Raw genomic sequence first — 20,179 nt, forward strand, 5'->3', positions numbered from 1 at the left:
AAATTATATAGAAATAAAATTTTTACAAAATTTCCAACGAAATAAATTTTTGACAAAATTTTCTGTTGAAAGAAAAGTTTCTATAGAAACTAAATCTTGAAAAATTTTTTCTATAGAAATAAAATTTTGACACAATTTTCTATAAAATAGAAACTAAATTTTGACAAAATTTTCTATGGAAATAAACTTTTGACAATATAGAAAATAAAATTGTGAAATTAAATTTTCTGTAGAAAGTTTCTATAGAAATAACATTTTGGCAAAATTTTCTGCGGAAAAAAAATTTGTACAAAATTTTCTATAGAATTGAAATTTTGAAAAGATTTTCTATAGAATTGAAATTATGACAATAATTTCTATAGAAATAAAATTGTGACAAAATTCTCTATGGAAATAAAATTTTAACAAAATTTTCTATAGAAATAAAATTTTGACAAAATTTTCTATAGAAATAAAATTTTGATTAAATTTTCTATGGAAATAAAATTTTGGTAAAATTTTCTATAGGAAACAAAATTTTCTATAGCAATAAAATTTTTACAAATTTTCCAATGCATTAAAATTTTGACAAAATTTTCTGTTGAAAGAAAAGTTTCTATAGAAATTAAATCTTGACAAAATTTTCTATAGAAGTAAAATTTTGACTCAATTTTCTATAAAAATGGAAACTAAATTTTGACAAAATTTTCTATGGAAATAAAATTTTGACAAAATTTTCTATGGAAATAAAATTTTGACAAAATTTTCTATAGGAAATAAAATTTTGAAATAAAAGTTTCTGTAGAAAGTTTCTATAGAAATAACATTTTGGCAAAATTTTCTACGGTAATAAAATTTTTACAAAATTTTCTAGAGAATTGAAATTTTGACAATATTTTCTATAGAAATAAAGTTTTGACAAAATTTTCTATAGAAACAAAATTTTAGAAAATTTAGAAATAAAATTTTGACAAAAATTTTCTATAGAAAACAAAAATTGACAAAATTTTCTATAGGAATAAAATGTTGACAATATTTTCTATAGAAATAAAATTTTGACAAGAATTTCTATAGAAATAATAATAAAATTATATAGAAATAAAATTTTACAAATTTTCCAAAGAAATAAATTTTTGACAAAATTTTCTGTTGAAAGAAAAGTTTCTATAGAAGTAAAATTTTGACACAATTTTCTATAAAAATTCCATAAAAATAGAAACTAAATTTTGACAAAATTTTCTATGGAAATAAAATTTTGACAATATAGAAAATAAAATTTTCTGTAGAAAGTTTCTATAGAAATAAAATTTTTGCAAAATTTTCTGAGGAAATAAAATTGTTACAAAATTTTCTATAGAATTGAAATTTTTAAAAGATTTTCTATAGAATTGAAATTTTGACAATAATTTCTATAGAAATAAAGTTTTAACAAAATTTTCTATAGAAATAAAATTTTGACAAACATTTTCTATAGAAAAAAAATTGCGAAAAACTTTCTATAGAAAACAAAAATTGACAAAATTTTCTATAGAAATAAAATGTTGACAAAATTTTCTATAGAAATCAAATTTTGACAAAATTTTCTATAGAAACAAAATTTTGACAAAAAATTTTTATATAAATAAAATTTTGACAAAATTTTCTATAGAAATAAAACTTTGACAAAATTTTCTATAGAAATAAAATTTTGACAAAAATTGTCTACAGAAATAAAATTTTGACAAAATTTTCTACAGAAATAAAATTTTGACAAAATTTTCTATAGAAATAAAATTTTGACACAATTTTATATGAATTCAATATCTTTAGCAATTTTAACTTTCCCGTTTTTGAAAGTGATAATCTTTAAAATATTTAAAAATTCGACACATTTACAATTATAACAAGTATATACAGTAGTAAATTCGGCCGGGCCGAATTTTAAATACCCACCACCATGAATCAAATATAATAGTTTACTTTGAAAACTCTTCGTCGTAGTGGGTTACTTGATAATATATAGAATTGTAGGGGGTTTGATGACAAATCTTCTCCCAAGGCAGTCAGCTCCCGAAGACAAACTTTAAAGATTCTACCTATGAAGACCAGATAAGATTCTAGATTTATGAGAACCAATTTTGTTTGAGTTTTTGAGAAATTATAAACATATCGTGTATATGATTAAATTACGCCTTGATTTGAAATCTTAAATCTGTAGAGTAAAATCTGGAAATTTTACTTTTAGTTTGAAGCAATTTTCATGATCAGTGCGCCTGCTATTTTAGAGAATTTTAGAGTTGAATAAACGAAAATACTTTATAAGAAAAGGAAATTTCGTTTGTCTAAAATTTCATTATAAATTACTAATTTCCAGCAAATCGGATAAAAACTACGGATTCTAGAAGTCCAAGAAATAAAGCCGGTAGATGGGTGTATATGGGGGCTATACCAAAACATGGACCGATAGGTACCATTTGCTACTCATATATTTGTGATCTTAAAATACCCTCAGAATTTCAAACAAATCGGCTAAAAAAACATAGTCTCTAGACGCCCAAGAAGTAAAAATCGAGAGATCAGTCTATATGGGGGTTATACCAAAAAATGAACCGACATACCTCAATTACAGCACCCTTATTTCTGGTCTAAAAATACCTCTAGATTTCGAATTTCAGGCAAATCGGGTAATAAATACAGTTTATAGAAGCTCAAGAATTTCAGACAAAGCGGATGGTAAATATAGTTTCTAGAAGCCCAAGAACCAAAAAATGGACCGATGGGCACAATTTTCGGCACACCTTTTTATAGTCCCAAAAGAACTCTAGATTTTCAATTTCAGGAAAATCGGATAGAAAATATAGTTTCTAGAAGCCCAAGAAGAAAAATCGGGAGATCAGTCTCTATGGGGCCTATATCAAAACATGGACCGATGAGCGCCATTTTCGGCACACCTTTTTATGGTCCTCAAATACCTCTAGATTTCCAATTTCAGGCAAATCATATTGTAAATATAGTTTCTAGAAGCAAAATCGGGAAATCGGTCTATATGGGGGCTATACCAAAACATGGACCGATGGGCACTATATTCGGCACACTTTTTTATGGTCCTCAAATACCTCTATATTTCCAATTTCAGGCAAATTGGATAAAAACTACGGTTTTTATAGGCCCAAGACTCCAAATCGGGAGATCGGTCTATATGGGGGCTATATCAAAACATGGACCGATACGGAACATTTTCGACTCACCTCTTTATGGTCCCAAAATACCTCTAGATTTTCAATTTCATACAAATCGGATACAAAATACTGTTTCTAGACGCGCAAGAAGCAAAATCGGGAGATCGGTCTATATGGGGGATATACCAAAACATGGTCCGATACGGACCATTTTCGACACACCTCTTTATAGTCCCACAATACCTCTAGATTTCCAATTTCAGGCAAATCGGATGGTAAATATAGTTTCTAGACGCCCAAGAAGCAAAATCGGGAGATCGGTCTATATGGGGGCTATATCAAAACATGGACCGATACGAACGATTTTCGTCACACCTCCTTATGGTCCTAAAATACCTCTAGATTTTCAATTTCAGACAAATCGGATAGAAAATACTGTTTCTAGTCGCCTAAGAAGCAAAATCGGGAGATCGGTCTATATGGGGGCTATACCAAAACATGGACCGATACGGACCATTTTCGACACACCTCTTTATGGTCCCAAAATACCTCTGGATTTCCAATTTCAGGCAAATCTGATAAAAACTACGGTTTTTATAGGCCCAAGACCCCAAATCGGGAGGTCGGTTTATATGGGGACTATATCAAAACTTGGACCGATATAGCCCATCTTCGAACTTGACCTGCCTGCAAACAAAAAACTAATCTGTGCCAAATTTGGGGAGGATAGCGAGATTACAACAGACAGACAGACAGACGGACAGACGGACATGCTTATATCGTCTTAGAATTTCTCCCTGATCAAGAATATATATACTTTATATAGTCGGAAATCGTTATTTCGATGTGTTACAAACGGAATGACAAACTTATTATACCCCGTCACCATTTTATGGTGGTGGGTATAAAAATTGCCGCTAATAGCAGAGATTACAATATATATTATTGCCTAATATATAATAAAGGGTGATTCTTTTGAGGTTAGGATTTTCATGCATTAGTATTTGACAGATCACGTGGGATTTCAGACATGGTGTCAAAGAGAAAGATGCTCAGTATGCTTTGACATTTCATCATGAATAGACTTACTAACGAGCAACGCTTGCAAATCATTGAATTTTATTACCAAAATCAGTGTTCGGTTCGAAATGTGTTTCGCGCTTTACGTCCGATTTATGGTCTACATAATCGACCAAGTGAGCAAACAATTAATGCGATTGTGACCAAGTTTCGCACTCAGTTTACTTTATTGGACATTAAACCAACCACACGCATGCGTACAGTGCGTACAGAAGAGAATATTGCGTCTGTTTCTGAGAGTGTTGCTGAAGACCGTGAAATGTCAATTCGTCGCCGTTCGCAGCAATTGGGTTTGTGTTATTCGACCACATGGAAGATTTTACGCAAAGATCTTGGTGTAAAACCGTATAAAATACAGCTCGTGCAAGAACTGAAGCCGAACGATCTGCCACAACGTCGAATTTTCAGTGAATGGGCCCTAGAAAAGTTGGCAGAAAATCCGCTTTTTTATCGACAAATTTTGTTCAGCGATGAGGCTCATTTCTGGTTGAATGGCTACGTAAATAAGCAAAATTGCCGCATTTGGAGTGAAGAGCAACCAGAAGCCGTTCAAGAACTGCCCATGCATCCCGAAAAATGCACTGTTTGGTGTGGTTTGTACGCTGGTGGAATCATTGGACCGTATTTTTTCAAAGATGCTGTTGGACGCAACGTTACGGTGAATGGCGATCGCTATCGTTCGATGCTAACAAACTTTTTGTTGCCAAAAATGGAAGAACTGAACTTGGTTGACATGTGGTTTCAACAAGATGGCGCTACATGCCACACAGCTCGCGATTCTATGGCCATTTTGAGGGAAAACTTCGGAGAACAATTCATCTCAAGAAATGGACCGGTAAGTTGGCCACCAAGATCATGCGATTTGACGCCTTTAGACTATTTTTTGTGGGGCTACGTCAAGTCTAAAGTCTACAGAAATAAGCCAGCAACTATTCCAGCTTTGGAAGACAACATTTCCGAAGAAATTCGGGCTATTCCGGCCGAAATGCTCGAAAAAGTTGCCCAAAATTGGACTTTCCGAATGGACCACCTAAGACGCAGCCGCGGTCAACATTTAAATGAAATTATCTTCAAAAAGTAAATGTCATGGACCAATCTAACGTTTCAAATAAAGAACCGATGAGATTTTGCAAATTTTATGCGTTTTTTTTTTTTTAAAGTTATCAAGCTCTTAACAAATCACCCTTTATATAATAAAATTAAATAATGAAACATTTCATTTGAAGAATACATATTTTGTCATACTACCCACATAATTTTTTAATTTGGTAGATTTTTGGTAAGATTTTCTTAAAATTTTGGTAGATTATTTTTGGCATGAGTGGCAACCGTGCTTCCGAAGTCTCTTGGTAGAGGCGATGATAGTATCTATGCCGTCTACTAATTGTGCAAAAATTGGACCATATCCCCAAGGTTTGAGCTCTGGGAGGATAAAATTTCATCCGAACTGGTTAAAAAATTGATATATAAACCGATCCCCACATTAGAGCTCCTGATCCATTTGGAGGAGTAAATTTCTTCCGACTCGGTTGAAATTTGGTACGTCAGTATATGCGTGGTAACAACCATACAAAAATTTGTCTATATAGGTTCATAATTATATATAGCCCCCCAAGATTTAACCTCTAAAGCCTTATTGTATTGTACCAATTTTTTAGAAATAGATTTACAGAATATGATGCGAATCCGTCCATGTTTTGGTATTGCCCCCAACACCGCAATTTGTATCCAGTTTGCCTGAAATTGTAAATACCGAGATATTTTAGGCCGATAAAACTGGTGTCCAGAATATGGTTTGAATCGGTCCATGGTATTGTATAGCGTACATATGATACGATCTCCCGTTTTAAATTCATGGGATTCTAGACACCGCAACTTTTTTAGATTTGCCTGAAATTCGAAATCTACTGGTATTTTAGGTCCACAAACAGATGTGCATACTATGGTGTGTATAGGATCATGTTGTGGTATGGGCCCGATATAGATCGATCCACTATTTTGGTGTTTTGACCGTCTAGAAAAGGCATTTTATCCGATTTGAATGAAATTCGATATCTAGAGGTAATTTATGTGTACAAAGACCTATGTATACCGATATACCGTTTTGGCTTTTTGACTATCTAGAAAGGGAATTTTCATCAGATTTTACTGAAGTTAGGAATCTAGAGGTATTGGAGGTCCACAAAGACCTGTGGCGAATTTAATTTTTATTGCCCCCTATTTTGGTAGTCTCCATAAAATAGATCCCCGATTTGACTTCTATAGAAAAATTTGTCAAAATTTTATTTCTATAGAAAATTTTGTCAACATTATATTTCTATAGAAAAATTTGTCAAAATTTTATTTCTATAGAAAATGTTGTAAAAATTTTATTTCTATAAAAAATTTTTTAAAAAATTTTATTTCCATAGAAAATTTTGTAAAAATTTTATTTCTATAGAAAATTTTGTCAAAATTTCATTTCTATAGAAAATTTTGTCAAAATTGTATTGCTATAGAAAATTTTGTCAACATTTTATTTCTATTGAACATTTTGTTATAATTTTATCTCCATAGAAAATTTTGTAAAAATTTTATTTCTGTTGAACATTTTGTTATAACTTTGTCTCCATAGAAAATTTTATTTCTATAGAAAATTTTGTCAAAATTTCATTTCTATAGAAAATTTTGTCAAAATTTTATTTCTATAGAAAATTTTTTCAAAATTTTTTAATGACGTTTTTTGTTACATTTGTCAAAAAATCTGAGCGTAATTACTCCCATCCAGTATTTATTTTCATCGATACATTCTTTGGTATGGTTTTTCGGCAAAATTAGAAATTGTTTTTTTTTTTTCAATATTTTCCTTTACTTTACTTAGTATAGGGTATAATCACTGGATATCCTCTTGGTATTTCATACGACAAGTGTATGTGTTGGTGTATTACCAAGCCATATCAGTTATAAATTATAAATATTTAGTTCCTGCCATATATGTGTTCGCAACCACACACAACCAGACCCTGGAAAACATTGAAACAGTATAATTGTTTTTAGTGAAGTTATTGTTGCTGTTGGTTCACCAGGTTAAATGTTTGCCCCGTACTAAAAGAAGATTTATATTTTTAATAAAAAGCATCTGTTTCTTCAATTATATTACAATATTTTTGGTGATGTTATATATTTGAAGTACTATCCCACAACATCTATATATATGAATTCTTTCACTCATACCAATATACCTTTATGTGGTCTCTATTACAGTTCAATTAAAAACATCCAACAACAGCAGATTTATATTCCACACATCGAACTCATGGATACTGAAAGAGGCCGTGAACTTAGCTATATGAATGGCGTAAATTCGCACACAACACATCCACACTATCCTCAACAAGAGCTTGACACAGTTGCTGATAATGATGATTGTGTAGGAGGAGAAGTAGCGATTGCAACAAACGAGCCATCACCAACACGTTCGATATCTCAATATGAGAAGCGTGAACGTTTTGTCATTACTAAAAATGTTATCGTGATTGGTCTGGCCTTTATGATACACTTCACAGCATTCCATGGTACCTCAAATCTACAAAGTTCGCTAAATGCGGATAAAGCCTTGGGCACCACAACATTGGCGGTCATTTATGGATCATTAATATTATCGAATATATTGCTGCCAATGACAGTGATAAGGTAAGAGAGCAATCGAGATGAGATGAAACTTGCATGACCAAACATTGGTTTTTCGATATGGCCACTAGAGTAGACCTCCTCTTCAGCCTATACGGTTTGGGGATATTGTTAAATAAATATGCATATAGCTGGTAGATATCTCACATTTACTCATTTTAAATAGATATGATGTAATATAATAGGGTGTTTTATATGTGACTACTCTTTTGGGTGTTTGGAAACATTTTGTTTCAAAAAATAGGACATATTTTTGGACATTCGTTTAGAAATTGTTTTACTTTAAAAATTTTCTAAATTTTTATACCCTCCACCAAAGGAGGGGAGTATATTAACTTTGTCATTCCGTTTGTAACACATCGAAATATTGCTCTAAGACCCCATAAAGTATATATATTCTGGGTCGTGGTGAAATTATGGGTCGATCTTAGCATGTCCGTCCGTCCGTCTGCTGAAATCATGCTAACTTCCGAACGAAACAAGCTATCGACTTGAAACTTGGCATAAGTAGTTGTTATTGATGTAGGTCAGATGGCATTGCAGATGGGCCATATTGGACCACTTTTACGTATAGCCCCCGATGCTCAGATTTGACTTGCGGAGCCTCTTAGAGAAGCAAATTTCATCCGATCCGGTTTAAATTTGGTACGTGGTGTACGCATATGTAACAACCATGCAAAAATTGGTTCATATCAGTCCATAATTATATATAGCCCCCATTTAACCGATCCCCAGATTTGACATCCGAAACCTCTTGGTGGAGCAAAATTCATCCGATTCGGTCGAAATTTGGTACGACCTGTAAGTATATGGTATCTAACAACCATGCAAAAATTGGTCCATATCGCTACATAATTATATATAGGCCCCTATGAACCCCAGATTTGAACTCTGCAGCCTCTTGGAAGAGCAAAATTCACCCGATCCGGTTGAAATTTGGTGCGTCGTGTTAACCAGCCAAAAATTGGTCCTTATCGGTCCATAATTATATATAACCCCCATTTAAACCGATCCCCAGATTTGGCTTGCGGAGCCTCTAAGAGAACCAAAATTCATCCGATTCGGTTGAAATTTGGTACATTACGCTAGTATATGGCCGCTAACAACTATGCAAGAATTGGTCCATATCGGTCTATATTTATGTATATAGCCGATCCCCAATCACACAAAACTTGGTCCATATCGCCAAAAATAATCTAACAACATTTTATTTATATAGAAAATTTTGTCAATATTTTATTTCAATGGAAAATTTTGTAAAAATTTTATTTCTATAGACAATTTTGTCAAAATTTTATTTATATTGAAAATTTTGTCAAAATTTTATTTATATAGAAAATTTTGTCAAAATTTTATTTCTATAGAAAATTTTGTCAAAATTTTATTTCTATAGAAAATTTTTTCAAAATTTTATTCCTATAGAAAATCTTGTCAAAATTTTATTTATATAGGAAATTTTGTCACAATTTTATTTCTATAGAAAATTTTGTCAAAATTTTATTTCTATAGAAAATTTATTCAAAATTTTATTTCTATAGAAAATCTTGTCAAAATTTTATTTCTATAGAAAATTTTGTCAAAATTTTATATCTATAGAAAATTTTGTCAAAATTTTATTTCGATAGACAATTTTGTCAAACTTTTATTTATATAGAAAATTTTGTCAAAATTTTATTTCTATAGAAAATTTTGTCACAATTTTATTTCTATAGAAAAATTTCTCAAAGTTTTATTTATATAGAAAATTTTGTCAAAATTTTATTACTATAGAAAATTTTCTCAAAATTTTATTTCGATAGACGATTTTGTCAAAATTTTATTTATATAGAAAATTTTGTCAAAATTTTATTTATATAGAAAATTTTGTCAAAATTTTATTTATGTAGAAAATTTTGTCAAACTTTTATTTCTATAGAAAATGTTGTCAAAATTTTATTTCTATAGAAAATTTTGTCAAAATTTTATTTCGATAGAAAATTTTGTAAAACTTTTATTTCTATAAAAAATCTTGTCAAAATTTTATTTCTATAAAAAGTTTTGTCAAAATTTTATTTCTGTAGAAAATTTTGTCAAACTGAATTATATACATATTTAATCAGCCTTTTTTGTCTAATAAATACACCGTATGGACTAACTTACAATTTGGATGATGATATTAAGAAGTTTTAAGATACCTTGCCTTCGGTAAGTATTACCACAGCCCAAGTAATTCGATTGCGTATGGCAGTCTTTAGTAGAAGTTTCTACGCAATCCATGGGGAAGGGTACACAAGATTCGGCCTGGCCAAACTTGTTTACATTACTCTGGCTATTGTATTGGGTTTTGATATAATAGGGCATACTTTTAGGCGTTCGTTTAGATTTTTTTTTTAATTAAAAATTTTTTGAAGCTGAATCCGTCCTAGACCCGATTTTATATATATATATATATATATATATATATATATATATATATATATATATATATATATATAATATATATATATATATATATATATATATATATATATATATATATATATATATATATATATATATATATATATATATATATATATATATATATATATATATATATATATATATATATATATATATATATATATATATATATATATATATATATATATATATATATATATATATATATCTATTAATAACTACCTCTTTTTGCTACAACAAAGATATTATCTTTCTTCGGAGTGTTTGAACATCCTGAAAGTAAAATAATAAAAACATAATAATTTTATAATCTGGCATACTTTTAGACATTTGCCATAATTTATATCAAAAATTAATTACTTTGTTAAAACTATCAAAAATTTTTTCAATAAGTTTAATAGCCTAAGTTTCCACAATTTTAGAAAGTCTCAAATAAACTATTAAAATTTTGAAAACTGAAAAGATAATTTTGCCAGAAGGGATATGGGTCATAGATAAGGTGTTATATTCTTATATCTATCTATAATTACCTCCAACGAGTCCATATAGGTCTAGCCATGCGTCCGTCTGGCGAAGTTTAATAGTGGAAAAATTATATATTTTTTTAATGTGGCATATTTCAAGGCATTTTTCATAATTAAAATTAAACATTTATGTTGTGTGAAACCCCAATTCCCGTTCCCATATTCTCCAATTTATTCTCAAATAATAAGTGCTGAGTATCACACTTACCATTACTCCAGCATGCGTGCCAAACTCTCTCCACCACAAATGATATGATGTCTTACGTGTGACCTTGTCACCTGGCTTGACATGAAGATGTCACAGCAAATTAAATTTATAACAAACAGACGTGACCTAAAATTATGCTGCAACATTTTCATATACCAAAAAAAAAAATTATGATATATAAATATATGTGTGGATACCGCAAATAAATTCAAGGACATGTTGTTTCACTAACCTCTAGCATTATAAATTGTTTGGTTTCAATCATCATAAAGTTTTTTGGAAATATGAAAAAAGTGGGAAGAATATGGTGAAAATATCTTGGGCGGAATAGCGAACATATTTTTGCTGAGGCAATTTGCTTTTAAGAAAATTACAAAAAAAAAGAACTGACCAAAAGTATGTAAAAAAATAATTCTAGATAATGTTGCCTATTTTTAGGGATGCTATTTGCCATAGAATTTTTTAGGCTTCTTTGGGAGAAATAACTGCATATCTGTCATGCTAGTTTCCAATTACCAAGGGAATTTTTTTGATGTCTAAAATAGCAATTGGGATCTCTTTCACAAATGTCAATTGATATGCAGAAAAACTGAAAATAGGTCATTCCAAGGACAATCGTAGGGGCAAAAACATTAAAAAATGTCAACATATTTTTGGTAGGGCAATCTGCTTCTAAGAAAGATCACACAAGAAAAACTGACCAAAAGTATGGTACAAATGTTTCTTGATAATGTTGCATATATTTAGGGATGCAATTTTGCCACAAAATTTTAAGTTTCTTTTTCAGGATCTTTTTCACAAATGTCAATTGAATTACAAAAAAAAAATTAAATTGAATATAGGTCATTACAGGGTTAATAGTAAAGGCAAACAAGTTAAAACAAAAACGGTGAAAAATATTTTTGTAAGGTAGCCTGTTTTAAAGAAAATTGCAACAATAAAAAAACTTATCAAAAGTATGGCCAAAAATGTTTCCAGATAATGTTGCCTAATTTTAAGGATGCTATTTTTCCACAATTTTTTTTCCTTTGGGGAAATTAATCGCATTTCTATTATGCTAGTTTTTTATTAATAAGAAAATTTTTTAGGATCTCTTTCCCAAATGTCAACTGAACTGCAGAAAAACTGAATATAGGTCAGTTCAGGGACAATCGTAGGGCAAACAAATTAAAAAATTTCGGAAACAATAGCGAACTGACTTTTGGAAAGATAATCTGCTTCTAAGAAAGTTACAAAAAAAAAAAAAAAACAAAAAAAAAACTGACCAATAGTATAGAAAAAATATATGTAGATAATGTTGCCTAATTTTAGGTATGCTTTTTGGCATATATTTTTCGGCTTCCTTGGGAGAAATGTCCATGCTAGTGTGAAAGTGAAATACAGCAAAACTGAATGTGGGTTATTCCATAAAAATAAATGGACAGCTAAAGCTTAGTTTCTACCAAACTTTCTTTTCTTGGCCTTAAGAAACAAAAACTTAAATTTTTCAGATTTTTTTGCATTTACAATATTTTCAAATACATATATCTATTCATTGTACAAATCTGTTCCTCTTAAGTTAACTATTACTACTCAATGTTAACATTTACATTGTGTACTTTCCGTCCATCCATGATGTCAACACTGGACATATGTCACAAGATTAATGATTCGATGCTTAGTCACTTTATTTTTCCCATTGTTTGTTATGGCCAAGTGTTTGAAAACTTTCTTATTTTTATCTTCTAAAATAGTCTTAATAATTTTTATGTTCACTTAATGTTCCCAACCATCCAGCACTCAGTGATTAAATGTTGTGATTTGAGTACTAAATTAAATTTTACTCTTAAAAATCTATTCCACCCTAGAGACTATAGAGCTATTTACGGAGTCATAGGTTTTTTTATATTTAATAGCTTTAATTTAAAATGATAAATCTTACAATTAAATTAATGCTCACTAGTATACACAAGCATTTGTTTATTGCTGATCAAGCCTCCCTAAAAGTATGCTGTAAATTGTGTTTCTATTGTTTCACTTAAAGTTGTTAACGACATTCAAGAGCAAAGTCACTTTAGTGTTTTGATTTATTATTCCCCATTATATTTTAAGCGAAATAATCGTCAGCTTTTTTGTATAGTCTTTTAATTATAACATTAGGGAAATTTTAATGGCAATGCTAATAAAGCATTAAACGATGATTCTAGAAGGAAACAAAGTAAAAAAGAAAAGTTAGTCATATTCCGAAAGCCAAGTAAGCCATATTCGAAACGGCTAAACCGATTTACTTGGAGAAAGAGAGACCTACCCCTTAGCCGTTGAACTTATATTCTCCAATTTGATTGAAATTTTCAAAGAACTTTAGGGATAGTCGATCGCTACCTCATTTTTATACCCTCCACCATAGGATGGGGGTATATTAACTTTGTCATTCTGTTTGTAACACATCGAAATATTGTTCTAAGTCCCCATAAAGTATATATATTCTGGGTCGTAGTGAATTTCTTATAGTATATGGTCTCTAACAACCATGAAAAAATTTGTCCAATCCGTCCATAATTTTATATAACCTCTATTTAAACCGATCCTCAGATTTGACCTCCGGAACCTCTTGGAGGAGCAAAGTTAATCCGATCCGGTTGAAATTTGGTACCTGGTGTTATTATATGTTCTCTAACGACCATGAAAAAATTGGTCCATATCGGTTCATAATTATATATAGACCCCATATAATCGATCCCCAAATTTGAACTCCGGAACCTCTTGGAGAAGCAAAATTCATCCGATTCGGTTGAAATTTGGTACATTACGCTAGTATATGGCCGCTAACAACCATGCCAGAAATGGTCCATATCGGTCTATATTTATATATATTGGTCCATATCGGTCTATATTTATAATTGGTCCATATCGCCACAAAAAAAAAACTAACAACATTTTATTTCCATAGAAAATTTTGTCAAAATTTTATTTCTATAGAAAATTTTGTCAAAGCTTTATTTCTATAGAAAATTTTTGTCAAAATTTTATTTCTTTAGAAAATTATGTCAATATTTTAGTTTTATAGAAATTTTGTCAAAATTTTATTTCTATAGAAAATTTTGTCAAAATTTTAATTCTATACAAATCTTTGTCAAAATTTTAATTTTATACAAAATTTTGTCAAGATCTTATTTCTAAAAAAAAATTTCAAAATTTTATTTCTATAGAAAATTTTGTGAAAATTTTATTTCTATAGAAAATTTTGTCAAAATTTTATTTCTATAGAAAATTTTGTCGAAATTTTATTTCTATAGAAAATTTTGTCAAAATTTTATTTCTATAGAAAATTTTGTCAAAATTTTATTTCTATTGAAAATTTTCTCAAAATTTTATTTCTATAGAAAATTTTCTCAAAATTTTATTTCTAGAGATCATTTTGTCAAATTTTATTTCTAGAGAACATTTTATCAAAATTTTATTTCTATAGAAAATGTTGTCAAAATTTTATTTCTATAAAAAATTTTGTCAAAATTTTATTTCTATAGAAAATTTTGTCAAAATTTTATTTCTATAGAAAATGTTGTCAAAATTTTATTTCTATAGAAATTTTGTCAAAATTTTATTTCTAGGGAACATTTTTTCAAAATTTAATTTCTATAGAAAATTTTGTCAAAATTGTATTTCCATAGAAAATGTTATCAAAATTTTATTTTTATAGAAAATTTTGTCAAAATTTAATTTCTATAGAAAATTTTGTCGAAATTTTATTTCTATAGAAAATTTTGTCAGAATTTTATTTCTATAGAAAATTTTGTCAAAATTTTATTTCTATGGAAAATTTTGTCAAAATTGTATTTCCATAGAAAATGTTATCAAAATTTTATTTTTATAGAAAATTTTGTCAAAATTTTATTTCTATAGAAAATTTTGTCAAAATTTTATTTCTATAGAAAATTTTGTCAAAACTTTTTTTTTTATAGAAAATTTTGTCAAAATTTTATTTCTATAGGAAATTTTGCCAAAATTTTATTTCTATAGAAAATTTTGTCAAAATTTTATTTCTATAGAAAATTTTGTTAAAATTTTATTTCTATAGAAAATTTTGTCAAAATTTCATTTCTATAGAAAATTTTGTCAATTTTTTTTTTCTATCTTAAATTTTGTCAAACTGAATTATATACGTATTTAATCGGCCTTTTTTTGTCTAATATATACCCCGTGTGGACTAACTAACAATTTAGAAGATGATATTAAGAAGTTTTAAGATAGCTTGCCATTGGTAAGTATTACCACAGCCCAAGTAATTCGATTGTATATGACAGTCTTTAGTAGAAGTTTCTACGCAATCTATGGTGGAGGGTACATAAGATTCGGCCTGGCCGAATATACTTGTTTTTTTTTTTTTGATATTTGATATACGAAGAGATATAAATGAAGAACCATAACTTCATTTTTTAATCTTTCTTGATTTTTGGTAACCAGGGGGGGGGGAGTCTCTAGACAAAAGTCCGCTACATTACCCAGCAAAAAAATTGCTTTAAAAGCATTTCCAAAAATGCCCTCCCAATGATGTTCTTTATTTTAACTACACAGGAAGTTCTTTTGATTCAATTTTTTAAAACACGTTTTTCCATATTTTTAATAATAAGATATTTTAAATTACTTTGTCTCAAATAGATTAAAAAGAAAGTAAGAATTAATAAAATGGTACAAATTATCTAAATTTTGTCGAAAAAAAAGCAATATATATAAATCCATTCTAGAAAAATTTTGAATTTTTGAAAATATTTGAGAGTCACACGTTTTAGACAAACTTTAGAATGCATTAAAAATCATAAAAATTATAAAAATAATTTATTTAGCAAAATATCGCACAATTTTAAAATTCACATCCAAAATATTGAATTCGGTCCACACCTTAAGAAGTGATGCAAAATGAAATGGTGCACATCCGTCCTATGACAAGCCCATTTTAAATTCATCGATTCTGTGCCAATTTTGCACTACTTCCGTATCCAAAAAGAATATATTCACTACTTTTTTGGCGTCGCTGGGTATTTTTCCATAGTTAGTCGTAAATTTTCAATGTGCGGGAGAGAGGACATACCTCTTGCCTGAAAACCTAAATTTTTTCGATTTATTTGAAAGTTACAGCGGACGTAGGGAGAGATATTGATATAGGGTACCTGATATTTTGATGGGGAGGGAGACCTTCTCTGTGTCCGAGATTTAGTAAATTAAATAAAGTTCTCATAGTTCTTTGTTATTTTCAGATAGATTGAAGAAAATTCGCACTATATTTTTCGATATTTGGCCAGGAATGTGGGCCTCCACTTTGGCCGTTATTCTAATTGAATTGTTAAATTTGGATATGTAAAAGTGAGCCATTTTTAAAAACATGAGTGTGCACCGTTTATGACGAGTGACACTTTTTGTGCCACCTTTTTACAATTCTGAGTGACACTTTTTGTGCCACCTTTTTACAATCCTTAGTGATAACGCTGATCTGAGCTATCCATCGCACATTTATTTGGTAGTCTGTCCCACCAAGATAATGTTCAAGTACTTATCGGATAATCCTCATACTAACTTTATAATTTTGACACTTTTTGTGCCACTTTTTTGTAATTCTTAGAGACAACGCTGGTTGTGTCTAAGAAATGTGCCGCTATCTATGGCACATTTACTCGGTGGTCTATCCCCACGCGATCATGCTCAAGTACTTGTCAGATAATCCTCATACTACCTACGACAATTTTTAGTAACTCATCGAAATATTTAACCCAAACTTGTCCGTCCATGTGCCTTTGATATTTCATAGAGTGTTTTTTTTTCGCTGAACGTTATTTTATATTCATAGGGAATGTAAAAAATTTTGGTCGCTTTATTATTATTCCATTAATTTTCTCTTTCGCATTTCACCAAAAATTATGCAACTCTTTGCATTTTCCAACGAAAACAACATAGAACATAAAATTTGCATTAAATATTTTTGCAGTTTAGAATAAAAAAAAACTAATACTTAATAATGTATGTAAACATTTCGTGGAAAGCGAATAACTAAAATAAATGTCCACGCAGCAATCACATAAATTTGGTTAATTAAAATATTTTTTGCAACAACACTTCAATTTTCCACCATACTACTGAAACTATGTAAGTTTAGAAAAAGGAGTAAGAACAGGCGATACCAAGGAGACTTTCAAAATGAAAATAGAAAACATGAAAACAAGTTGTGAAAGTTTATTGCAAAGAAAAATGAACAAACTAACCAAAGTATTATTGAATATAAACCAAAAAAATCCATAAGGAATTGTCTTGCACTTGGACGAATACTGCTATCTTTTAGATATTGCAAAAGATGCAGAAAAACTCATGAAAAGTAAACAGCTACTTGGAGTATACACGTTTCCATGATAATAAAAAACTAAAAGTTGGGAACCTAAAAGTATGCTTTAAGTTTTATAATCAATTTTTCATTTGAGTTTAAAATAGTTTATTCAAATAAAATTCTGATATTATAACAAAATATTATTCAATTAGTTTTAATTTATTTCCAGTATATTTATGATAATCATGAAAAACAAAAAAATGGGTACCTAAAAGTATGCTTTTGATATAAAACAATTTTATTCCAAAAAAAAGTTGATATTATTGAAATACAAGAATTTCAAATTAAATTGATGGGCCCTGTTAATTTATAATAGTTTTTTTTTAGTTTAAAAATGTTATTATTGTATGATTGGAATACTATCCAATTAGCTTTAATTTATTTTCACTTAATTCTGTACGAGGAGACTGAATATATTTTAATCGACAAAAACGAGAAGTTGGGTACCTAAAAGTATGCTTTAAGTTTTATAAACAATTTTTCATTGGAATTAAAAATAATTTATTCAAATAAAATTTTGATATAAAACAATTGGAGTATTATTCAATTATTTGTAATTTATTTCCTGTAAATATACTGTAATTAAAAACAAGTATATATGGCCGTAAATTTGGCCAGGCCGAATCTTATGTACCTTCCGCCATGGATTGCGTAGAAACTTCCACTAAAGACTGTCATCCACAATGGAATTACTTGGGATGCGGTAACACTTGCCGATGGAAAGGTATCTTAAAATTTATTAACACCGTCTTCTAAATTGTAAGTTAGTCCATACGGGGTATATATTAAACAAAAAAGGCCGATTCAATACGTATATAATTCAGTTTGACAAAATTTTCTATAGAAATAAAATGTTGACAAAATCTTCTATAGTAATAACATTTTCACACAATTTTCTATAGAAAATAAATTTTAGTAGATTATTTTCGGCAATATGGACCAATTTTTGTGTGATCGGCTATATATAACTATAGACCGATATGGACCAATTTTTGCATAGCGGCCATATATTAGGGCACTGTACCAAATTTCAACCGAATGGGATGAATTTTGCTCCTCCATAGGTTCCGGAGGGCATATCTGGGGATCGGTTTATATGGGGGCTATGGACCAATTTTTACATGGTTATTAGAGACCATATACTATTTTGCTCCTCTAAGAGACTCCGGAGGTCAAATCTGGGGATCGGTTTATATGGGGGCTATATATAATTATGAACCGATATGGACCAATTATTGCATGGTTGTTAGAGGCTATATAACCTAACATAACCTAACCTAATATCAACCGGATCGGATGAATTTTGCTCCTCCAAGAGGCTCCGGAGGTCAAATCTGAAGATCGGTTTATATGAGATTTATATAATTATGGACCGATATGGACAAATTTTTGCATGGTTGTTAGAGACGATATACTAGCACACTGTACCAAATTTCAACCGAATGGGATGAATTTTTGAATATATAATAATGGACCGATATGGACCAATTTTTTCATGGGTGTTAGCGACCATATACTAACACCACGTACCAAATTTCAACCGGATTGGATGAATTTTGCTCATCTAAGAGGATCCGGAGGTCAAATCTGGGTATCGATTTATATGAGGGCTATATATAATTATGAACCGAGATAGACCAATTTTTGCACGGTGGTTAGAGACCATATACTACCACGCACCAAGTTTCAACCGAATCGGAAGGATTTTGGCTCCTCTAAGATGCTCCGGAGGTCAAATCTGGGGATCGGTTTATATGGGGGCTATACGTAAAAGTGGTCCGATATGGCCCATTTGCAATACCATCCGACCTACATCAATAACAACTACTTGTGCCAAGTTTCAAGTCGATAGCGTGCTTCCTTCGGAACGGACGAACATGCTTAGATAGACGCAGAATTTCACCACGACCCAAATTTATATACTTTATGGGGTCTTAGAGCAGTATTTCGATGTGTTACAAAAGTTTATATACCCCCCTCCTATGGTGGTGGGTATAAAAACCAACACTTATGTACCTTAAAGTATGCTTTAAATGTTATACTTAACACTTATGTACCTTAAAGTATGCTTTAAATGTTATACTTAGTTTTGTTTTGGTTTAAAACAATTTTATTCAAATAAAATTTTGTTATTCGTATGATCTTATATTAGTTTTAATTTATTTTCAATTAATTATAAATAAACTTTAACGATGAAAGTATGTTTTTAGTTTTATAATCGTTTTTCTGTGATTAAAAAAATTTATTCAAACAACATTTTGATATTGTATAATTAAAATATTATTGAATTGGTTTTAATTTATTTTTAACTAATTCGATGAGCTCCTGTAAATACACTTTTATCACGAAAAAAGAAAATTTTCGAACCTAAAAGTATACTTTAAGTTTTGTAAGTAATTTTATTTAAATTTAAAAGATTGTTATACTTAGTTTTGTTTTGGTTTAAAACAATTTTATTCAAATAAAATTTTGTTATTCGAATGATCTTATATTAGTTTTAATTTATTTTCAATTAATTATAAATAAACTTTAACGATGAAAAATATATCTAAAAGTATGTTTTTAGTTTTATAATCGTTTTTCTGTGATTAAAAAAATTTATTCAAACAACATTTTGATATTGTATAATTAAAATATTATTGAATTGGTTTTAATTTATTTTTAACTAATTCGATAAGCTCCTGTAAAAACACTTTAATCACGAAAAAAGAAAATTTTCAAACCTAAAAGTATACTTTAATTTTATTTAAATTTAAAAGATCGATTG

At 29.4% G+C, this 20,179-nt stretch overlaps 1 protein-coding gene across 8 annotated transcripts in view; it reads left to right on the forward strand.

Moving 5' to 3' along the window:
* Window positions 1–20,179, forward strand: part of LOC142240278 (UNC93-like protein) — a 195,305-nt gene that overhangs the window by 151,074 nt on the left and 24,052 nt on the right. For all 8 annotated transcript variants that reach the window (XM_075311970.1, XM_075311972.1, XM_075311969.1 and 5 more), the window contains one exon: window positions 7,461–7,889. In XM_075311970.1, coding sequence (XP_075168085.1) covers window positions 7,513–7,889 — 377 coding nt within the window. In that variant the 5' untranslated portion in view covers window positions 7,461–7,512. The remainder of the gene's footprint in view (window positions 1–7,460; window positions 7,890–20,179) is intronic.

This window comes from Haematobia irritans, chromosome 5 (genome assembly GCF_050003625.1).
Source record: "Haematobia irritans isolate KBUSLIRL chromosome 5, ASM5000362v1, whole genome shotgun sequence".
Taxonomy (NCBI): domain Eukaryota; kingdom Metazoa; phylum Arthropoda; class Insecta; order Diptera; family Muscidae; genus Haematobia; species Haematobia irritans.